At 41.2% G+C, this 18823-nt stretch overlaps 1 protein-coding gene across 1 annotated transcript; it reads right to left on the reverse strand.

The window, feature by feature from the left end:
• Positions 1 to 807: 807 nt before the first annotated feature.
• On the reverse strand, positions 808 to 18817 carry LOC133121773 (sorting nexin-8-like). The gene is made up of 13 exons (XM_061231227.1): positions 18488 to 18817; positions 16777 to 16904; positions 14696 to 14825; positions 12588 to 12778; positions 11135 to 11255; positions 10650 to 10786; positions 7386 to 7466; positions 7043 to 7203; positions 6455 to 6584; positions 6306 to 6374; positions 5818 to 5967; positions 4953 to 5102; positions 808 to 4381 (listed from the first exon to the last, which is right to left on the reverse strand). The coding sequence occupies exons 1-13, from the start codon at positions 18507 to 18509 to the stop codon at positions 4265 to 4267; spliced, it is 1587 nt and encodes a 528-aa protein (XP_061087211.1). The 5' UTR covers positions 18510 to 18817; the 3' UTR covers positions 808 to 4264.
• Positions 18818 to 18823: the final 6 nt, after the last annotated feature.

Here is an 18823-nt window from a genome sequence, read left to right on the forward strand (position 1 = left end):
ATCGCGATATTAGACGTTTTGCCTTTCTACCGTATATAACGTAATATGTAGTGTTCCTTAATGTGTTTAATTACTGAGCAGAATATGTATTTTGGAGTTTCTTTGCAATCTCTTTTTACAAAAACCACAACTTCTCTATTTGAGCAGTTTGTACATTTCTGTTTAATGCTTCTGGTACTGCTTCGAAGAGGGAGGTCAGAGTAAAATGTAGTTGCTTAAGTTCAACATTATAAAACATCATTTTTACGTAAAGTATATGTCTTATGGTAAGGTCACTGCAATGCTTTATTCCGATGAACCAAGTGGTCAGGAAGTAGTGTTAATTGAAAGACTAAAAAGCCCATTACATACTGGTTCCTGCAACAGACAATGGGCCATTTGGCACTGGGCAAGGCCAATAGTGTCAGAAATGCAGCAATTTTCTTTTGAAATATAGACCAACACATGCACGTGGGGCTTTGCATGGATTATATTGCATGTGACAAATGAAAAAAGTGTTGAATTAGATTACAATATTTTCTCAAGTTAATTAATCTTTCCATCCTTGCAGGTCCAATTGTTTTCAGGTCCTTAGTACAAATTCTGCCTTTCTGATCCATACTTCTGAAATGCATATCCCAGGCTCAAAACAAACAGATAGTAGAAATGGTGCAGGCAATTTTACAGAAATGTTATTATTGAGTGTGTTTTGTATGCAATTGCAATTCATTTTTAATCAGAATTTTGTGTGGATTCAAATTACATGAAGATCAAAGAACAATCATATCGATAAGTTTCCAGAATTGACACAAAAGACACAGTAATAACTAAATGATACGTACAATTTATTCATTTGTAATACAAAGATATGGTTTGAGTTTTAGCAACAGCTGTTTCCAAGACATTTGAGATGGGAATATCAAGATACAACTGAAACAAATGATTTACTCAACCATTACACTTTTATTGTGCATTGTGTCATGTTATACTTTCACTTGGCTTCAAATGAAAACACTTACAGACTTCTATTGTCTGTTATACATGTCATCTTTATATACTTTTATGCTTTACAAAATAACTCATGACTCAATTTCATGACATGGCACATACATCAGTGGTAAAATGCATGTTTCTACATGTTGGACCTTCAACACAGTGGAGTGCAAATACACCTTGGTCTGGTTTCACAGACACAGATTAAGCTTAGTGTGCAGTGTCTATGTTAGTTGAAAAAATTGATGTTAGTGTTTTGGCTAAATAATGATATGTGCATTGTGCCTGTTACACCAACAGAGGGGGTTCTTGAGCTTAAGAGAAAAAAAACACTTCATCATCAGCCATGAATAAAAACTCTGCTGTGCTGCTAGGATTGCAGACTTTTTCAATTGTGAATTTTCAGTGGAAACTAAAAGGCACTAGATAAAAATGACAAAATATTGCAATTAAATTGTTCCAAGCTGAAGCACTGGATATTGTAAAGAACGTTTTACAGCAAAAATATATTATGAAAAACTTTAAGGCAAAGATCTGTCATGTACCTTCAAAGAGGTATACTAGAATAGTCATGAACAGAAAAACTGCACATCCCTGACAATGACCACATCCTTTTCACTTCTAAATGATGTGAAATGAGTGAAGAATGCAACTAAAACATGTTTCAAAGACTATAGAATTGTAGAGCAAACAAAAAACATAGAAACCAACAACTTGACAGAGCTACAAACAGGCATACCATTATGGATACATATACACTCACCGAACACTTTATTAGGTATTTATTAGACTTATTTTTTAGACTTCTACTGCTGTAGCCTATCCAGTTATGATGTGTCATGTGTTCAGAGATTCCACTGCTGTAATGTGTGGTTATTTGCGTTATGGTCACCTTCCTGTCAGCTTCGACCAGTCTGGCAATTCTCTTCTGACACCTCTCATTAACAAGGCATTTCTGTATGCATTTTTTTTTCCAACATTCTTTGCAAACTCTAGAGACTAGTGTGTGTGAAAAGACCAAGAGATCAGCAGTTTCTGAGATACTTAAACCACCCTGTCTGTCACCAACAGTCATTCCACGGTCAAAGTCACTTAGATCACATTTTTTCCCCATTCTGATCACAACGTGGTTGATGTGGACATTAACTGAAGCTCCTGGCCCGTATCTACAGGATTGTATGCATTGCACTGCTGCCACACAATTGGCTGATTAGATAATCACATGAATAAGTAGGTGTAATACTGTAATAGGTGTAATTCCTCTAATAAAGTGCTTGTGAGTGTATCTCTTCATAAGTTCAACTGAAATTTAGTGACTAGAAAATTCAGTAAACAATGTGCACATTGTCAGCTCATTAATGTCCCAATCGGGTAGTGACACACTCCAAATTTATTTAGCAACAATCTTTCCTGAATTAATTTCCTTCACCTCCAACAAGACATGCTGCTGATGTATGCCTTCCACATAAACTGGGTATTAAACACTGTATGCAGAACTGTTAGTTAAATGTCTAGTTTCTTTGGCATTTTCACAGTTGACTTTCTGCCCCAAACTGACAATAGTTTGGTATTCTTCCAGATACATAAATCTCAGATATTATGTGAATAAAATGTACACTATAAAAGCGCTACAAGAGGTTCAGTTAAGTCAAATATGAATTCATGACTCACCAAAACGCATAACGAGGCTTTTCACAGTTATGAAGACGAGAAAATCAGTGGCACATAGTTACAAATGAAACACTGATAACAATCCCAATGGTTTTGACCATCAAAAAAGTAATTTCCCTTCCAAATCAAGTATAGGTTTCAACTGACTGAAAAGGGATTCAGGTTGAATTCAATTTGATAAACTGGGGACACTGCAGCTGTACAAAATATCATTAACAATTTAGAGTAGAAAAGTAATCAATAGCACTTCAAAACAGGCCAATACATCTGGATGGGTTTGCTGAAATTATCAAAGAAATTATATTTCCAAATCTACAATATATATACAAAAATAGATCTTGAATTTATTAGTATGGTACAAACAAAAAACATAAAATCATTCTAAACTGTTTCATACCCTGAAATAATTTTTAAGGGCTGATTTGTCTGCCATCCTCTGGCTTTCAGTCACCTTCTTTAAAACTTTTTTAAATCATAGAACAGGGTTCCAACAATTCTCTCAGTTCCCCAAATGGAATTGAACAGGACTGTTGCAAAAGTGCAGTTTGCGCACACAAAGTTTGTGGAGAGGTATGGTTAACCATGACTTACTTTTTTCATTTTTTTTTTTTTTTTCAGAAGCAGTACTGTGCCACAACTTTGTTGGGGCTGACTGTGAATAAATATATGCCTAAATATACACAAGCATGGGCAGTCAATTCAGCCAGAAACCGCTAGAGCAAATTCTAGTTTTGTTTCGGCTGTAATGTTGTGTTAACACTGTCATTTACAACAACACGACAAAATAATGTTCTTGCCTTGCTCAAAAGGGTTTGTAGACAGGCAGCGCATACTCTACAGCTACCACAGGACATTAAAAGAAATGCACGTTTAGGAATGATAAATCAAAGACATACGAGTATGGTTCTGATAATGCCCATAAAATCCCCTGCTCTCTATTAGGATTTATTACAATGAGATTAGTCAATAAGAATAACACTTACTCTGTGAGATAATCCAGTTTGCAGAGGACAAACAAATCCTCTGTACTGTATATCAATGAGCTATATACAGTACATTCTACCCCCTTCAAATAAGCAAATAACACGTCAAAAAACGGCAAGATAAAACTGTATATAAACTTTCCGTATCATGTGCGCCTTTTTTTTTTTTTTTTTCCTTTTTTACTATTTGTGGCTCAGAAATACAGTATGCCCAGGGAGCCTGTAGTATTGCAAAACTGTACGTTTACTTGTTGTATGAAAGTGCCCTGTAGAGCACATCCATTGTTTGTGTTCAGGACGAGGGACAAGGCATCATTAGTAGTGCAGCTGTCACACATGGCCCAGAGCCATCCATCTCCGTCCCCTACCCCCCTCTCCCTCCCCCTGCCAGCGACACGCATGAGGCTCCAATGACCAGCCCAACACAGACATCCCTCATTTCATGAACTCCCGACGGAAACAGTGGGGCATTTCCAATATTTACTGTCGTGTGTCGCACATTCGATAAAACACGGACCGTGTGGCGCTCTTTTCTGAGCTCCGAGCTGCTTATTTCAGGGTTTGAAGACAAAAGGAAGCGTCCATTGCGGAAGACGCGGAGCCCAACGCACATGAAAGCGTCTCTTGTCTTTACCAGCTTAATGAGGAGAAAAGCTGACCGCTCTCTGAGGTGAGAGGAGAGGAGAGGGTAAGCCGTTGTTGGCCCCAAAAAGACAACTCAGCTTTGGGTGAAGATCGTTCCATACTGCACCCATCTATGGAAAAAGAAACAGGCACACTGTGTTACCAAAACTTGTTGCACATCGCTAGTTTACTATGGTCAGAAACTATAGAAGCTTCCTCCTATCAGTTTAGGATTTATCAAAAGATAACATAAGTTTCACTGAAGCAAGGACTGATGTTTAATGTTGGCAAGGGGAGTTCCATTATACATTTTTAATCTAATTTTTTCGAAACCACATGTTCTATAGAAACCAAACCTTCCTCTTAAAATAAGTCAGTGTGACTATCAGGGGCAGCCTGTAATGATTACGGTACATGACCGGGACCCGGAAGGTTGGTGGTTCAAAAGCCACGATAAGATCCCCACAGCTGTTGGGCTCTTGAGCAAGGCCCTTAAACCCCACGATGCTCCATGGTGGATTGTCCCCTGCTTAGTCTAATCCACTGTAAGTCCTTATGGATAAAGGCGTCAGGTAATTAACTGCAAGGTAATGTAATGTCAGGAGTCTGAACAAAGGTCTGTGGGTGGGCCTGTATAATGGAGGGGGACAGTTAGAGACGTCCTGGTTGAATAAAGGTTGGATAAAGAAGGAGTCTGCAGACCTCTTTGTGCCCTTGGATCTGGGAGTTGACGAAGGCTCCGAGGATGTGGGAGGTGATGGGCAGGTAGGTGAAGATGAGCTGGGTCTCCTGGTGCAGGCAGAAGAGGGAGAAGTAGTTCCTCAGCTCCATGGTCAGGATGGCATTCTCCTGCTGTGAGAAACCCAGCGTCATGTCAGACAGGCAACCGCAGAGCTCCTTATTAAATCTTTATTGGTTTATCCAACAGTTCCTACTAATCGACCATAAGACCTTGATTAGTACAATCAGACTTGCGTTCAAGATGCTGTTAGCTAACAATCGCTAACATATTCAAATATTTTTCTGTTTGCCACAAACGGTTTGAAAAGGTAGTGTGCGAAAATGGCTGCTGATGGGGAAAAAAACGCAAAGAGGACAAAAATGTACAAATATTTGGCTGTTGGATGTTAATCAATGCAATATTTCTTCTTACCCTTAAAAATAAATCACAGGTAAGCAACGAATGAGCTAGCTGGCATTGTTGGACCCAAGTCGCATCCATTTGTATTAAAAAGGCATTGGTGGCGAACTAAATGGAAAGTTCATTTAAAATCGCTCAACAGTAACTATGTTCTGCAAACACAGTTTGCCGCGAATGTGAACGCAGGTCGAGTGTGTTACTGCCCGGTTGGAACAAAAGCCTGCACCCACATCAGCCCTTTCTGAATAAGATTCAGAACCCTGGCATAGGCCCTATGAATCACTTCATAACGCATCACTTGGTAACGGCAGAGGTTCTGACACATGAAGGCGGCTGGTGGCCGCGGGGACAGGAGGTTGCCCACGGTGCGGGCTGCCCAGGGGAGCTCTGTGTGTGAATGTCTGAATACTGTGTGCGCTGTGGTACCTGCACTATGCGGGACTCCAGCTGCTCCACAGACACCTGCTCCTTGGGCTGCACGGTGGCACTCATCATCTGCCTCTTCATCACGCTGTACTTCTGCAGCGCCCGCTGGTGCTCGTGCAGCACGCCCTTCTCATGACGCTCACACAGGTCCTGCGCACACAGGCCAGAGGCTCGTAACGCAACGCGGGGGCTACACTCACACCACGTACACATACACATACACACACCCCTCTACACTCAACACAAACTGACCCCGCCCCCTCCACACTCAACACAAACTGACCCCGCCCCCTCTACACTCAACAAACTGACCCCGCCCCCTCTACACTCAACACAAACTGACCCCGCCCCCTCTACACTCAACACAGACAGACCAGGTCCCGTACACACTAAATCCCTTTCTTTTTTCACTATATTTCTCCCTTTTCACTTACTAATCTTATTTAGGTATTCTCTCAAGATGTACACAGTACAGCTTTCAGACTCACTTTGTAGGACTGCAGCAGATCCAAGAAAAGGTTCAGCTTCTCCACCACGTCATCTTCCTCTCTTCTCCCCTTAAAAAAGCGGACGAGAAGGTACTGTAGAACCGTGAGCAAAATGGCAGGAAATGTGCTTCTGGGCACAGGGTGAGTACCTGTTCAGCTGCCTTGTCTGCCAGCAAGGCGAACTCCACGGACAGGCCCTTCAGAGACTGCCGGAGCGTTCCCCAGGTGCAGTCCGCTGAGGCCAGGGCAGGGAGCGGGGACGTGTCTGAACCCACCGTGCTGCCATAAACACACACACCAACACCTCTGTAAGACCAGGGCACTGCACTCACAGCATTGTTTATGGGACAGACGACTAAACTGGAATTGCCGCACCCTTTTTCGTGACGCCTGGCTTTAAAGCTTTGGAAAGATGGTTGTTGTTGATTTAGAATGCCTACTATGATCACTACAGCAAACTGGTTGCAAGCATATTTCTCAAAACTGGCCTAGCCAAGAGCAACAGATAAACACACTAAAAAATGTATTGTGAACTACCAAATATAACAGACTGTTTCTCGAACAGTTCTGCAGGCACTGAGCTTCAGGCGCTTTGAACTGGCAGAAAAAAAAAAGCCGTGCTGGAAAAGTGGGCCATTTGACAGCAGATAGGAGAGAGAGAAAGAGAGAGAGAGAGAAAGAAAGAGAGAAAGAAAGATATAGAGAGTGAGAAAGAGAAAGAGATATTTGAACCATGCCTCAGCTCCCTTCCAAACATTAGAAGGTCTGTGGCATTCTCCTTGGAGCGTTTGGCCATGTTCTCCGCTCGGTCCCGTAGCTTCTGGAAGCTGTTTAGAATGTTCCGGATCAGCTCCCTGCTGGAGGCAAACTGTGCCTGGATATCTGCTGGGAGGTACTCCTGGAACAAGGCAAGTCAAAGTCCTACACACTGGAAGCCAATTGTCAAGTCCTGCACCAGAGCCATGCATAATGATAAATAGCACCAAGTACATTTTATATTCATTCAAGTATCTATTTTGTGTGGTTAGGAAAATGCACAATGATTTGGTAATAGAGAACATAATGCAATAAATGGCTCACCTTAGCTTGCGTGGCAATTTTACATGTCATAAACTCATCCCCGGCTTTCCTAAAAGCCTCTCTCAGTTTGTTCTGAACATCCTGTTAGGGGGGAAATGGGGAAATTACAAATGTTACTCAGTGCAACTGAGGAAAATTCCAGACACACCAGCACAGAAAACAGGACTTCCCGCTTAAAACCTCCAAATTCAACCGGGAGAGCGGCCGCAATTCTAAGCACAGACCTTCACTTATCTGTATGCGTCGCACGTGAGCCCTTTAGTGAAAACAGAACATAGAGCACAGTGAATACGCAGCGCTCCTATAGCGTGAAGTCTACGGTTGCCCGGGAACGGGGAAGCGAAGAACGATGGCGGAAAACTAAATTCCAGGAGACCCTCCCTGTCAACGGTGCGTTTGTAGCTTCGCGTCCGATTTAGCGTCAGCTGCCGACGGAGCTCCGGAGAGTCTATGAAAGGGTCAGGCGGTGAGTATCTGACCTCATTAACCACCCCTCTGTTCATTATGCCCACGGGCATCTCTGTGTTCGCCCGTCTCCCCCTCTCCGCCAGACATCCCACAGCAGAGCCTTAATGAGCCCTCCGCATCTTTAATAAAAACATCCATGCACACAAATGTAATTATCCTCTTGTGCAGTGTTGCACTTCAGGCTGGTAATATCTTTTTTTCTTATTTTTTTCTTTTGCAAGCTATCAGGCCCACGTCCTGCCTCCGTGATTGATTACAGCTGGTTTTGTTTGAAAGTTAAAGTTCTCATATGTATGCTGAGTGCGAAAATGCAGCCGGGGGCAGCAGCTTGTTCTCGGTCTGCCCGGAGTCATTTAGATTTTTGATTACTTGCTTGGCGCCTTGTTTGGGCAGAGGCCAAAATGGACAAAGGAGTTACATTCAACGAGAGGTAAAGGTTTGGACAGACAAGGGATTGTTTTTACACTTTTTCCACCAACATCCTGCCCTTTGTCTATGACTGCGTCTATGCACTGCATCTACGAACACACTAAACGACTGCATCTATGCACTGCATCTACGAACACACTAAACGACTGCATCCATGCATTACATATTATTTAGCTGACACTTTTATCCAAAGACACTTACAGTCAGAACCATACACTATACAGGTTGCCCTGTACACACTAAACGATTAATGGAAAGGCAACAAATGTTAACAATGTTAACAAATGTTAAAACTGAATTGACAGATAAGTGGTGGACAATAAAAAGGAACGTTTATCAAATTAGGTATTTGTCAAATCATGCGCAGGTCTATCAACTAATTTTTTGTATCAGTTCACAGAAAATTGAACAACTCACATGCTGTTTCATCAATACCATCAATTAAATTCTTTACTTCCACTCCTCATAGCTTTCACGGCTTTGCTAGTGGATTGAGTAGTCTGACAGAGCGAGTCATGAGCCAGTTACCAAATTCACTATCCCATGTTCTCAAACAGGGTTTTCCCCAAAGAATGCAACAGTGGCAGTGCGCAACTCTGCACCCTCACTTGCGCCACCAGAAATAGTACCAGTCAGAACAAACAAGGGCCTCAGCCACACTCTGCTGAATCATTCTGGAGAGAACCCAGTGTACTAACTCACCACACAAACAAACACACTGCTTTTTTCATCAGAACCAAGGTTCCTTTATTAGGTATTTATTAGACTTATTAAGTCTTCTGCTGCTGTAGCCTATCCACTTAGATGTTTGATGCATTGTGTGTTCAGAGGTGCTCTTCTGCTTACCACTGTTGTAATGTGTGGTTATTTACGGTACTGTCACCTTCCTGTGAACTTTGACCAGTATGGCCCTTCTCCTCTGACCTCTCTCATTAACAATGTGTTTCTGCTGCTTCAAAATATGCATCAACAAGCTGGTGTACAGGTCTACCTAATAAAGTGACCACTGCTGTATGTGTACAATGTGCATGGACTTCATTTTTGGCAAGTTGTGTTACTGTTGGATGCAACAGAATTATTTATTTTATGCCAGCGTTAGGTGTGCGTGAGTCGCTATTGTCCCTTATTTTCTCCCCCATTAGTGGAAAAGGTTTTAAATAATGCATGCGCATAAATGTATGATGTCTCAGCAAGCTGGTGAATGGTAAATGGCAGCAATATAGCAGGGTAGAAACAGTGTTTGGCTCAGGGAGGAAATGGTGGTGGTTATGGTGGTTGTAGTACACACAGAGGAACACTGTATTTAACATGACATGTAACCACAAAAGACATATATTCCTTTTTATGGCCACTCATTTCAAGAGACCAAAGTGAATAGCCTGAATTTCTTGAAATAGCAGAAGGGTTACTGGAAAATGACCTAAAAGAGTCCATAAAAGTAGACAAGACCTGTAAAATATCAGCTGGGTGGCAATCCCTGACATAAGCCTTACTTCATGATCACATGATTAGATAATGATTAAAAGAAGAAGTGCGGTTTTAGCGTGAGGCTTCTGATGATCACTACGAGACTTTACATCCTGACTTTTAATTACCTATTTTTTCTTAAAGATTTTTTTAACGTCCGGTTTTAGTTCTGTATGGATCTCGGATTTTACAAACTGACCTAGTACATCCCTGATGTCCTCTGACCGACTGTAGCTTTCAAGAAAAACAAGACAGATATAAAGCTGCACATTCAGCAGTGAAAAGGCTGATGTGGCAGAGAGTGAAGAGCAGGCCCGGAAACCACACAGAGCCACTTGGAGTGGGACCAAGGCATGCCTATTTTCAAATGCCCGGAACAAAAAGGAATGGATAAAATGAAATGAGTAATCCTGTGAATAACCCGCCCTGGGAGTGTAGAACTGTCCCTTAGCAAGACACCTAACCCCCAAATGCTCCTGACAAGCTGGTTGGTGTCTTGCATGGCAGCCAATCGCCATTGGTGTGTGAGTGTGTGTATGACAGGGTCAATGAGAAGCATCAATTGTACAGCGCTGTGGATAAAGGCGTTAACAAACATTTACTTACTATACTATTTAGATATATGCATTTTGCCATAGTCTCTCTGCTTTACAGTGATCATATCCTATGATTATGTATTATATATTTTGTATATCGTCATTGTCTTTCTAGACATTATCACCCCCCCCCCCCCCCCCCCAAGTTAATGTACTCAAATTAATTTGGTAACTGGCTCATGATTCGCTCTGTTAGACTGTTCAATCCACCAGTAAAGCCATGCAAGCTATGAGGAGTGGACGTAAGAACTGAATTGATGGCGCTGATGAAACGGCAAGCGCGTTGGTTGGATGGGCCACTCACCGAGCCACTGAAGGTGAGGAAGGTCTTGGCCAGTTCGTCGGCGGAGAACAGGGGATGGCGCGCCACCAGGTTAATGAACCTGCGCAGGGCGCGTCTGCGGCCCTCGATGAACTCTCGCTCCGAGGTGGAAGTCAGGACTGTGGATACCACGCAGGGAAAAGCAAGCAGCGCTTATCTATATGGCTTATAGGGGAAAGGGAACGTCCATACAAAGGCCTACTAAGGAGCCCAACAAAGGAAAACCGAAGTAACCACGATTTGGCTAAATGTTAACTTCTGGATACACGTTTCGTTTTGCGACTTGTTTCGTTTTGTAACTACCAAATCCAGGAAAGTCAAAGAACTTGAAAGGCATTTTTCGCAGTTTCAGGGTTGGTGTAGTTACTGTGGTTTGCCTTTGTAGGGAGGTGCACGGAGGAAGCCCCAGTGCATGGAGCTTCCTGTTTACAGGTCAGGCGTAATCCTTTCAAAGTACACTTGCATACCTCCTTTCAGCATTCTTTTGGGCGGGAGCGCCGGCACCATTCTGTAGGCAAACCTCTGCAGCAAAAGCTCGTGGAAAACATCAAAATCACTGTATCTGCGGTAGACGGATATTTTGAAACGCTGCAGGAAAAAAAAAAATTATAATCATAATTGCATCATATTTTCTCTAAAAATATCCTGAATGAAACAAAGACATTTCTCTTTGCAGATTTGGCAATAATCTGGGTTGATTTACTCCCTGTTCACAAGAATACATTTCTAAAAACTGCATGGCACTTTAAAACGGCTGAATTTATTTATGCATTCCCGCTGCACAAAAACACTCCTTCTCAGCTGCGATTTTCTCAGCAGAGAGCTAAAAATGACCTCAGTGCTTTTTTTAGAGTCATTCTTGGAGTACTCCTGTAATTAGACAAATAGAACACTGTATTTCGTATTCATACAGTACAGACACAACAAGCCCAAAACTCTGAAAACAAATGTTTCTCCCTCCTGTATATTACCGAGAAAAAAGTATGAAAAATGACATTACTTTCAAATACACTCAGTGAGCACTTTATTAGGAATTTATTAGATTTCGCCTGCAAATTCTCTGCAAACTCTAGATACTGTTGTACATGAAAATCCCAGAAGATCAGCAGTTTCTGAGAAAGTCATACCACCCTGTCAGGCATCAACAATTATTCCACGGTCAAGGTCACCTAGATCACATTGCTTCCCCATTCTGACATTTGGTCTGAACAACAGCTGAACCTCTTGACCACATCTGCATAGACTGTATAAGCATCAATCTTCCACTCTGAAAACTAAATTATAATGAACGGTTAATAAATGTTAAAAAGAAAGAATACACTTGATTCTATTTCAGAGAAACAGAAAGCCATGGAGGACATATGGCCTCATCAGTAAGAATTAACTTCTAATGATGGATGCTTCCTGTGCCATCTTAAGACACAGCATTAGTCATGGGGCACTGTCCATGAATAACTGCAACCTTAACTGCATTAAGGCATCAATCTTCAAACAAATGTGGTTTTGTAAACAAGTATATTCCGTTCTTTGTGTTTCATTAGGCCATTTGTGAGAAAACTCACTCCTCTACATAACGTTTCTCCAAGAATATCCAGCATATTTTCCTTAACACAAAACAACAGATTTTTCTCAGAAAATTTCAGCATTCTGAGATAAAGCACAGTACAGTATCGCATAGTACCCAGCCATTATAAGGCACCCATATTTATTTTGATTGCAAAATCAATTAAGTACACTGATTATCACAAAAATGTGGAAATACAGTGCAGTTCTATAGAATATTTCAGCAGTACTATTTGCAGTGCTTAAACCGTGAAACTAAACAGACCTGCGATAAACTGTTATACAACCTCTCCCCGGTTACAGTTACAAATCCCTCTGTGGCTTCTCACGGCATTCCAGGGGCCGTGTGTTGCTCACCTGACTGGTGATCTGGTACTCCACGTGCTTCAGAAACAGGCCCTTCTTCTCGGGAATCAGCTCCACCTGAACAGAGTCCCGCTCCAGCAGCTGCGCCAGAGTCTGCCTCACCACCAGGGGGCTCTCCTGAGCAGGCTGCATCCTCAAGGCCTGCAGGTCCTTCAACTCGCCAAGCTGGGGCTTGGGGAACTCTTTAAAAACACCGAAACGTGGACCAGTGAAAACGCATCAGCTGCGGGAGAGGTACATTTATCGTGGATCCAGATGTCCAATCAAAATAGGGGGGGGTGGGGGTGTTTCAGATAACCAAACCCCCCCCACTCAAGTCCTGGATTTGGACCAAACTGGTTATGCACTAACAGAACAAGGGCACACAGCTGCTTTCTCACTGGACGTATGGCAGCAGAGAGAGAGAGAGAGAGAGAGAGACAGAGAGAGAGAGAGAGAGAGAGACAGAGAGAGAGAGAGAGAGAGAGAGAGAGAGAGCCCCAGGTGGGTCCTCAGCACATATGCTTGCATTCAACGTGCTACGCTCGGCACATGGAACTTACATAACTGCAAGCCTTGGCTGTGTTCGTACTTGGTGTGCTTTCAGGTTCGCTCGGAAGGCTCCGATGCTAGCCTTGCCAGAGAAAGTCTCGCAAACCCAGCGTGCTACACAAATCGCACGGGACTGATGTCACTTCCGAATCGTGAGCTGAAGACAATACTGCGACTCTTAATGAAGCGGCTGCGTTCGACCAGAGCTTCAGCTTAATTCCCGACTGGCCCACTGACAACTATAAGCCTATTTTAATGCAGTACGGGAAAAGGCAAATGCTAGTCCCGTGACTCAGGACAAGCAATGCTGCCTGACAGCCTCTAACTGGTCACTCTCACGCAAGCATGGTGACTTCCCTGACACATGCCTTTCATAACAATAGCTCATTGCATTAAATAGCATCTAAAGGTCACAGAGCAGAACATAGTAGGAAACAGAAGGAATGTTTTTTTTCATCCAAAATTCAGGCTTCCCAATACATTCTTCAAGCTCCAGAAGTGATTCTGCTAAATTCACTAACTGAGGGGAAAAGACATTTAAAGTGAAAACAGCCACAGGTCCCAAGCTGAAAAAACGACGCTCCAGGGAGAGTTTCACAACACACATGAGGCTGGCATATTGGAAGCACCTGTAATAACAGAGGGCTGGATAATGATATGGGAATTTAAGGAGCCGGGGAGCTTTCTGGAGCCAGTCTGAAAGCAGAGAACCGGAGCTTTCCCACTCTTTCCCCCTACTTCCAACAGGTCCCGCTGCCAGCCAATGAGGTGCTATTTTATTGTATCAAATGTCTCACCTAAGTCTCACTTTAATGTTTAAATAAATACATAAAACAAAAATATTTCAAAGATTTCAATTTTTAAAAAATTGTTTTATGAAGATAATAGCGATCATGTACATATCCACTGCAACAACAAAAAAGCAGTGGATATGTATAAAGTCTTGTAATGAGACTTCTCACAAATAAAAAATTTTGGCTTGTTTTTAAGTTAGTGTTGGCTTGACTAGTGAAATTCTCACCCCATTGGCAAATTTTGAAATGAGTAAAACTCGCTCAGCTCATTAGCAATATTTTTTGTCTAATTATAAGACAAATATACTCGTTGAGACTGACTTAACTCAGTCTCAACTTTCATTGCAATTCTGAACATGGCCAAGGCTGGGTCAGAACATAAGACATGCAGAAAATGTGCTGACCAGCTTTTTTTTCTCTTTTTTTTGTAAGGTGGTATGGTTGTAGAGGCCGGATGCAAAACACAGGGGTATTTGGACACAGGCCAGGAAAGACAAAGAGTCTGTAGAGGACTAATGCAATTCCTGTCTTTGCTGCTTCTATTATAACCTTTCCTGCATGTAACAAAACAAAAACACATCACAGTAATAAATCAGCTAACAATAATGTTGTCCAACCAATTATGCTGAGCATTTGTATATTTACTCACATGTCATGTAAATATGATCACTTGAGATAAAAGGTTTCTGTTTCAGATAACCACACCAACTTCAAGGAGCACATTTTGGCCATGTCTTACAGTATTTGCATAAGAAAACGCACAGTGCATGTTACCTTGTATGTAGTTCTCCAGAAGCTTCGGGCTGGGCTGTTTCCCCTGCTGAGCCAATGCGATCAGTGCCAGGGCTTTGTACATGGACAGCTTGGACAGGGACCCACCCTTATGTTCCACATGTTCTGCGATCTACAGGTAGAGAAGAACATCAGCTCTATCTTTTTTACTTACATTACATTTTACTTTTTTACTTACATTACTTTTACATGTAATCTAATCTGCATGTCTTTGTATTGTGGGAGGAAACGAGAGTACCCGGAGTAAACCCACACAGACATGGGGAGAACATGCAAACTCCACACAGAAAGTCCCTGTCTGGCATTCGAAACCAGGCCCTTCTTGCTGTGAGGCGACAGTGCTATCCACGGCACAACCATGCAGCCGAAGTCTTAATTTACATATCAACAATACCCTTACAGTATAGTAAAATGTAAGTTTACTATACTGTAAACTTACATTTGTACTGTTGGATTGCCACAACAGCTTAGATTTTCCTTGAAGGAATCAGTTGGTATCAGGTTCCAATGGTTGGTTAAGGAAATAGGTATGGTTTTTGTTCAAATAATATGCAGTGGACTGATCATTGAGATATGGGACTGACACTATTTTAAGGGCAGAAACGAATCAATGTACATTCTAATTAATCTTGGTACTGCAATGGCGCTGAAACATATGGATAACGTAAATAGGCTGGTAAGACCACTGTAATGTGAAGGGTGCGGTGAGAGTGAGTCAGCACTAGCCAATCAGGAAACTCGCAGTGCACACTGTACAACATGTGGATGTCATCAGTGACATGTTTAGTTCATTCCGGCGAGTGTGTGTTATATAATACATAGACATATACTTTGTTGCCTTTGAGTTATCTGTGTTTCTGAGGCATGGAAGCATATGAAAACTGTAGAGGCTGGATCTGCCTGTTTTTACCTTTTACATTTTAGTGATTTGGTAGATGCTCTTATCCAGAGTGACGTACAATAAAGTGCAAATCATAACCAGGGACAAGTGTGCTGAAAACCCGAGAGGGAAGTATGGTCCAAGTGCTAGAGTGATAACACAGATAAAAACTTGAACCCTTGTACAATATTCAGACAACTGTCGAAGTAGCAATGCCACAGTTATATGCATACCTTGCCTGTATATCGCATCTGCTGTATAAGAAACTGGACCATAGCCAATATCCTTTTACATATGGCTGCAGATTTACATCATTATACAAAAAACTGTCATATTGGGTTTTTTGCATTTATTGTGTCAACAGATTTATAAACAATAAAATTGACTTGACAATGTGTGTAATATTAGTACAGAAGCAGACCTTTCCCTGCTGCAAAATATTTCACTAAAACACCTGATGAACTGGCAAGAACATTCACCTTAAAATACCAGGAACAGCATTACGAGGTTTTGGACAAGACATACTGTAATTACCACCGTATTGTGTGCATACTATATTAGCATTTTTTAAATATGTATATAATAAAATCATGAATAATATATAATAGTGCTCCAAATAAGATTGAAAATTCCCTGGATTTCAAACATTTTTTTTGATTTGAGGTCAACAAATGTATCAAAATACACAAGATTTCAATATGTTTATTACTGTCACTTCAATAATTTACTTTGGAAGCCAAGAGAAGACATTTAATTTCAACAAACTAAAGCCAGTTTACAAATTGCAATGTATTTTTCAGCTTTTCTTTCCACTTCCTATTCAATTGGTGCATTGTCTGTTTTCCTTCAGTTTCCCTTTTTAAAAGGGTAGGATTTCCTGTGCCATGACCCGTGATTAAGCAGCACTTTTTTTTATCTAAGAAAAGTTCAAGCTGGAACGAAGCAGACAACCAGTGTTTGTTTATATGAAGGTTCAAACAAACTCAAGAACAAACAGACTAAGAAATACAAATGAACAAGTCTGTCTAACTATATGAAGGTTCAAACAAACCCAAGAACAGACAGACTAAGAAATTTCAATATTCAGATTGAAATTTTGAGATACACTTTCATGAACCAGACTGACACAAGCCTGATGAAACGACCAATATTCACAGGATCCGTTCAATTCCTGACAACTTACCTGGTTTTGCATAGAATTTGGAAGATCAGTGCTGCCAAGCAATCTTTGAAAAACCTCTAACTGCACCCGTTCATCTTTTTTACCGCATAGTGCTTCATACACCTCTCTGTAGTAGGGAGGTACCGATCCTGTATCGAGAAAGCAAAGGATCAGGATTGGGACATAAACAGCACATAATTATAATTATAATCATGTAATTAAATATGAAGTGTTCACAGACACGTTTAAACAGTTTAAAGCATTTTTAATCATGAAAAAAATGGTTTAAGCAGGTGGTTTTAATGTTGTGGCTTGTCAGTGTGGCCTTGTTTGGACTTAAATATCTGCGCAGAACATTCCTACAACGTGCATGCGTAACTCAAAATAGACATGATAAGGTGCAATCTATACCTGCTGTAAAGTCTGAAGTTAATCATTACAACAATAGACTAAAAAACAGAAAAGAAAGTCTGACTTCCAGATATTACTCCAGAAAACTTCCATCCAAAACAAATTCCCCACATCAAGCTTGTGTTCTCATTTATAAGGGCATGCATTATGTTGCACTGTAATAACTTGACTGAATTGTTTCAGTGTATATCCACAGTTGGAGCTGTATGCAAAACTGTGAGATAAACTTCCACGGATAACGGCACCCATTGAAAGTAAGTTCAAATATATAAATATATGCCTGATGAACAACAGATTTCCCCACTGTAACGACTACCCAGCTTCCTTTACTCTCACCCAATTAGTTTCACAAAAACAAAACGATCTCTTTGGCTCTTCTCTTGGTACAAGGAAAACACTGAAGCCTGCACGGGATCACTATGGAAACCTTGATAGAAGCTTATCCGGTGAATGGACAGATCATCCTAATGGGATGGCACATTGCCAATTTACTGTGCAACAACAGTGCATCACTTCACGAATACTGTTGCTCTCGGACTTCCAAGTGTACTGTTATCTTTACATAACACAGTAGGCTGGGTCATATGCTATATCAAGCGTTTACAACCCACTTAATCGTAATTAAGGTGTGCGGTGCATACTTATTTCAGAATTTCCCGATGAAATTGTCTTTCCCACAATAGCAAGGACACAGACAGTCAGAACATTACACCGCTGGAGTAAACTGTATAACAGGCATCTATAAAACAGGCACGAGTAGAGCATGCTCTTCAAAATCACATGGCAGGGCATCGACTACTTCGACAGAAGAATGTTTAGCCTACGTCAAAATCTGGTGTAAAATATGCAATTACAGTAAACAATTTAATATAACAAATAAAGCATTTTTCGAAATTAAAATACGAGCACAATATATTATTTTAAATTTTATTTGGGGCTACCAAGTTTCTACTAGTAATTCGCGTTTTGATACCGCATTCTACAACGTAAAGCAGCAGTTGGCTAACTGGGTGCAACGCGGGTCCCTTGACAAACCATATTATCGAAACCTATCAAACAAAAACTGTTATTTCTGATTAATTAGGCTGCTTACTCACGCGGACGCTAGTTTACTTACTATAACTATCAAGATAACCGAGTTAACGCATTACAAATGAGCTGGAAGCACAAGCCTAAATGAACTATTAACCAACGGAATTAAGATGGCGACTAGAAGCATCTTAACATTTAACCAAATACACGACCATTTATTTTGGCCGTGCATAAATACCCTCCATTAAAAATGACAGCTGGCGCATTTTATTATTTTTTCGTTAGTTACCTTCATTGATGTCTCCTTCCATAGTTCAGATTGTCATGTGAGGGCTACAGCACCTCCATGTGATTTCCGAAAGAGAAAATTCCTTAGTTCGACAGTTGGCCAATAGGACGGTACCCAGAGTTGAAACGCCTGGATGATGTTTCGGTTAATCGTGAACTGAGAATAAACTAGTATTTTCGTAGCCGAACACGGTGTGTTTCAACTAATATTTAATTAGCATTATGCATCTATGGGTATTGTATTATATATCTAACACTAAATGATCCCATATCTTTGCCATATGCTACCAGTAGCCTAATGTTGCTCATATTGTAGGAGATACACACGTAAATGCAA

The sequence above is a fragment of the Conger conger genome, chromosome 2 (genome assembly GCF_963514075.1).
Source record: "Conger conger chromosome 2, fConCon1.1, whole genome shotgun sequence".
Classification (NCBI taxonomy): domain Eukaryota; kingdom Metazoa; phylum Chordata; class Actinopteri; order Anguilliformes; family Congridae; genus Conger; species Conger conger.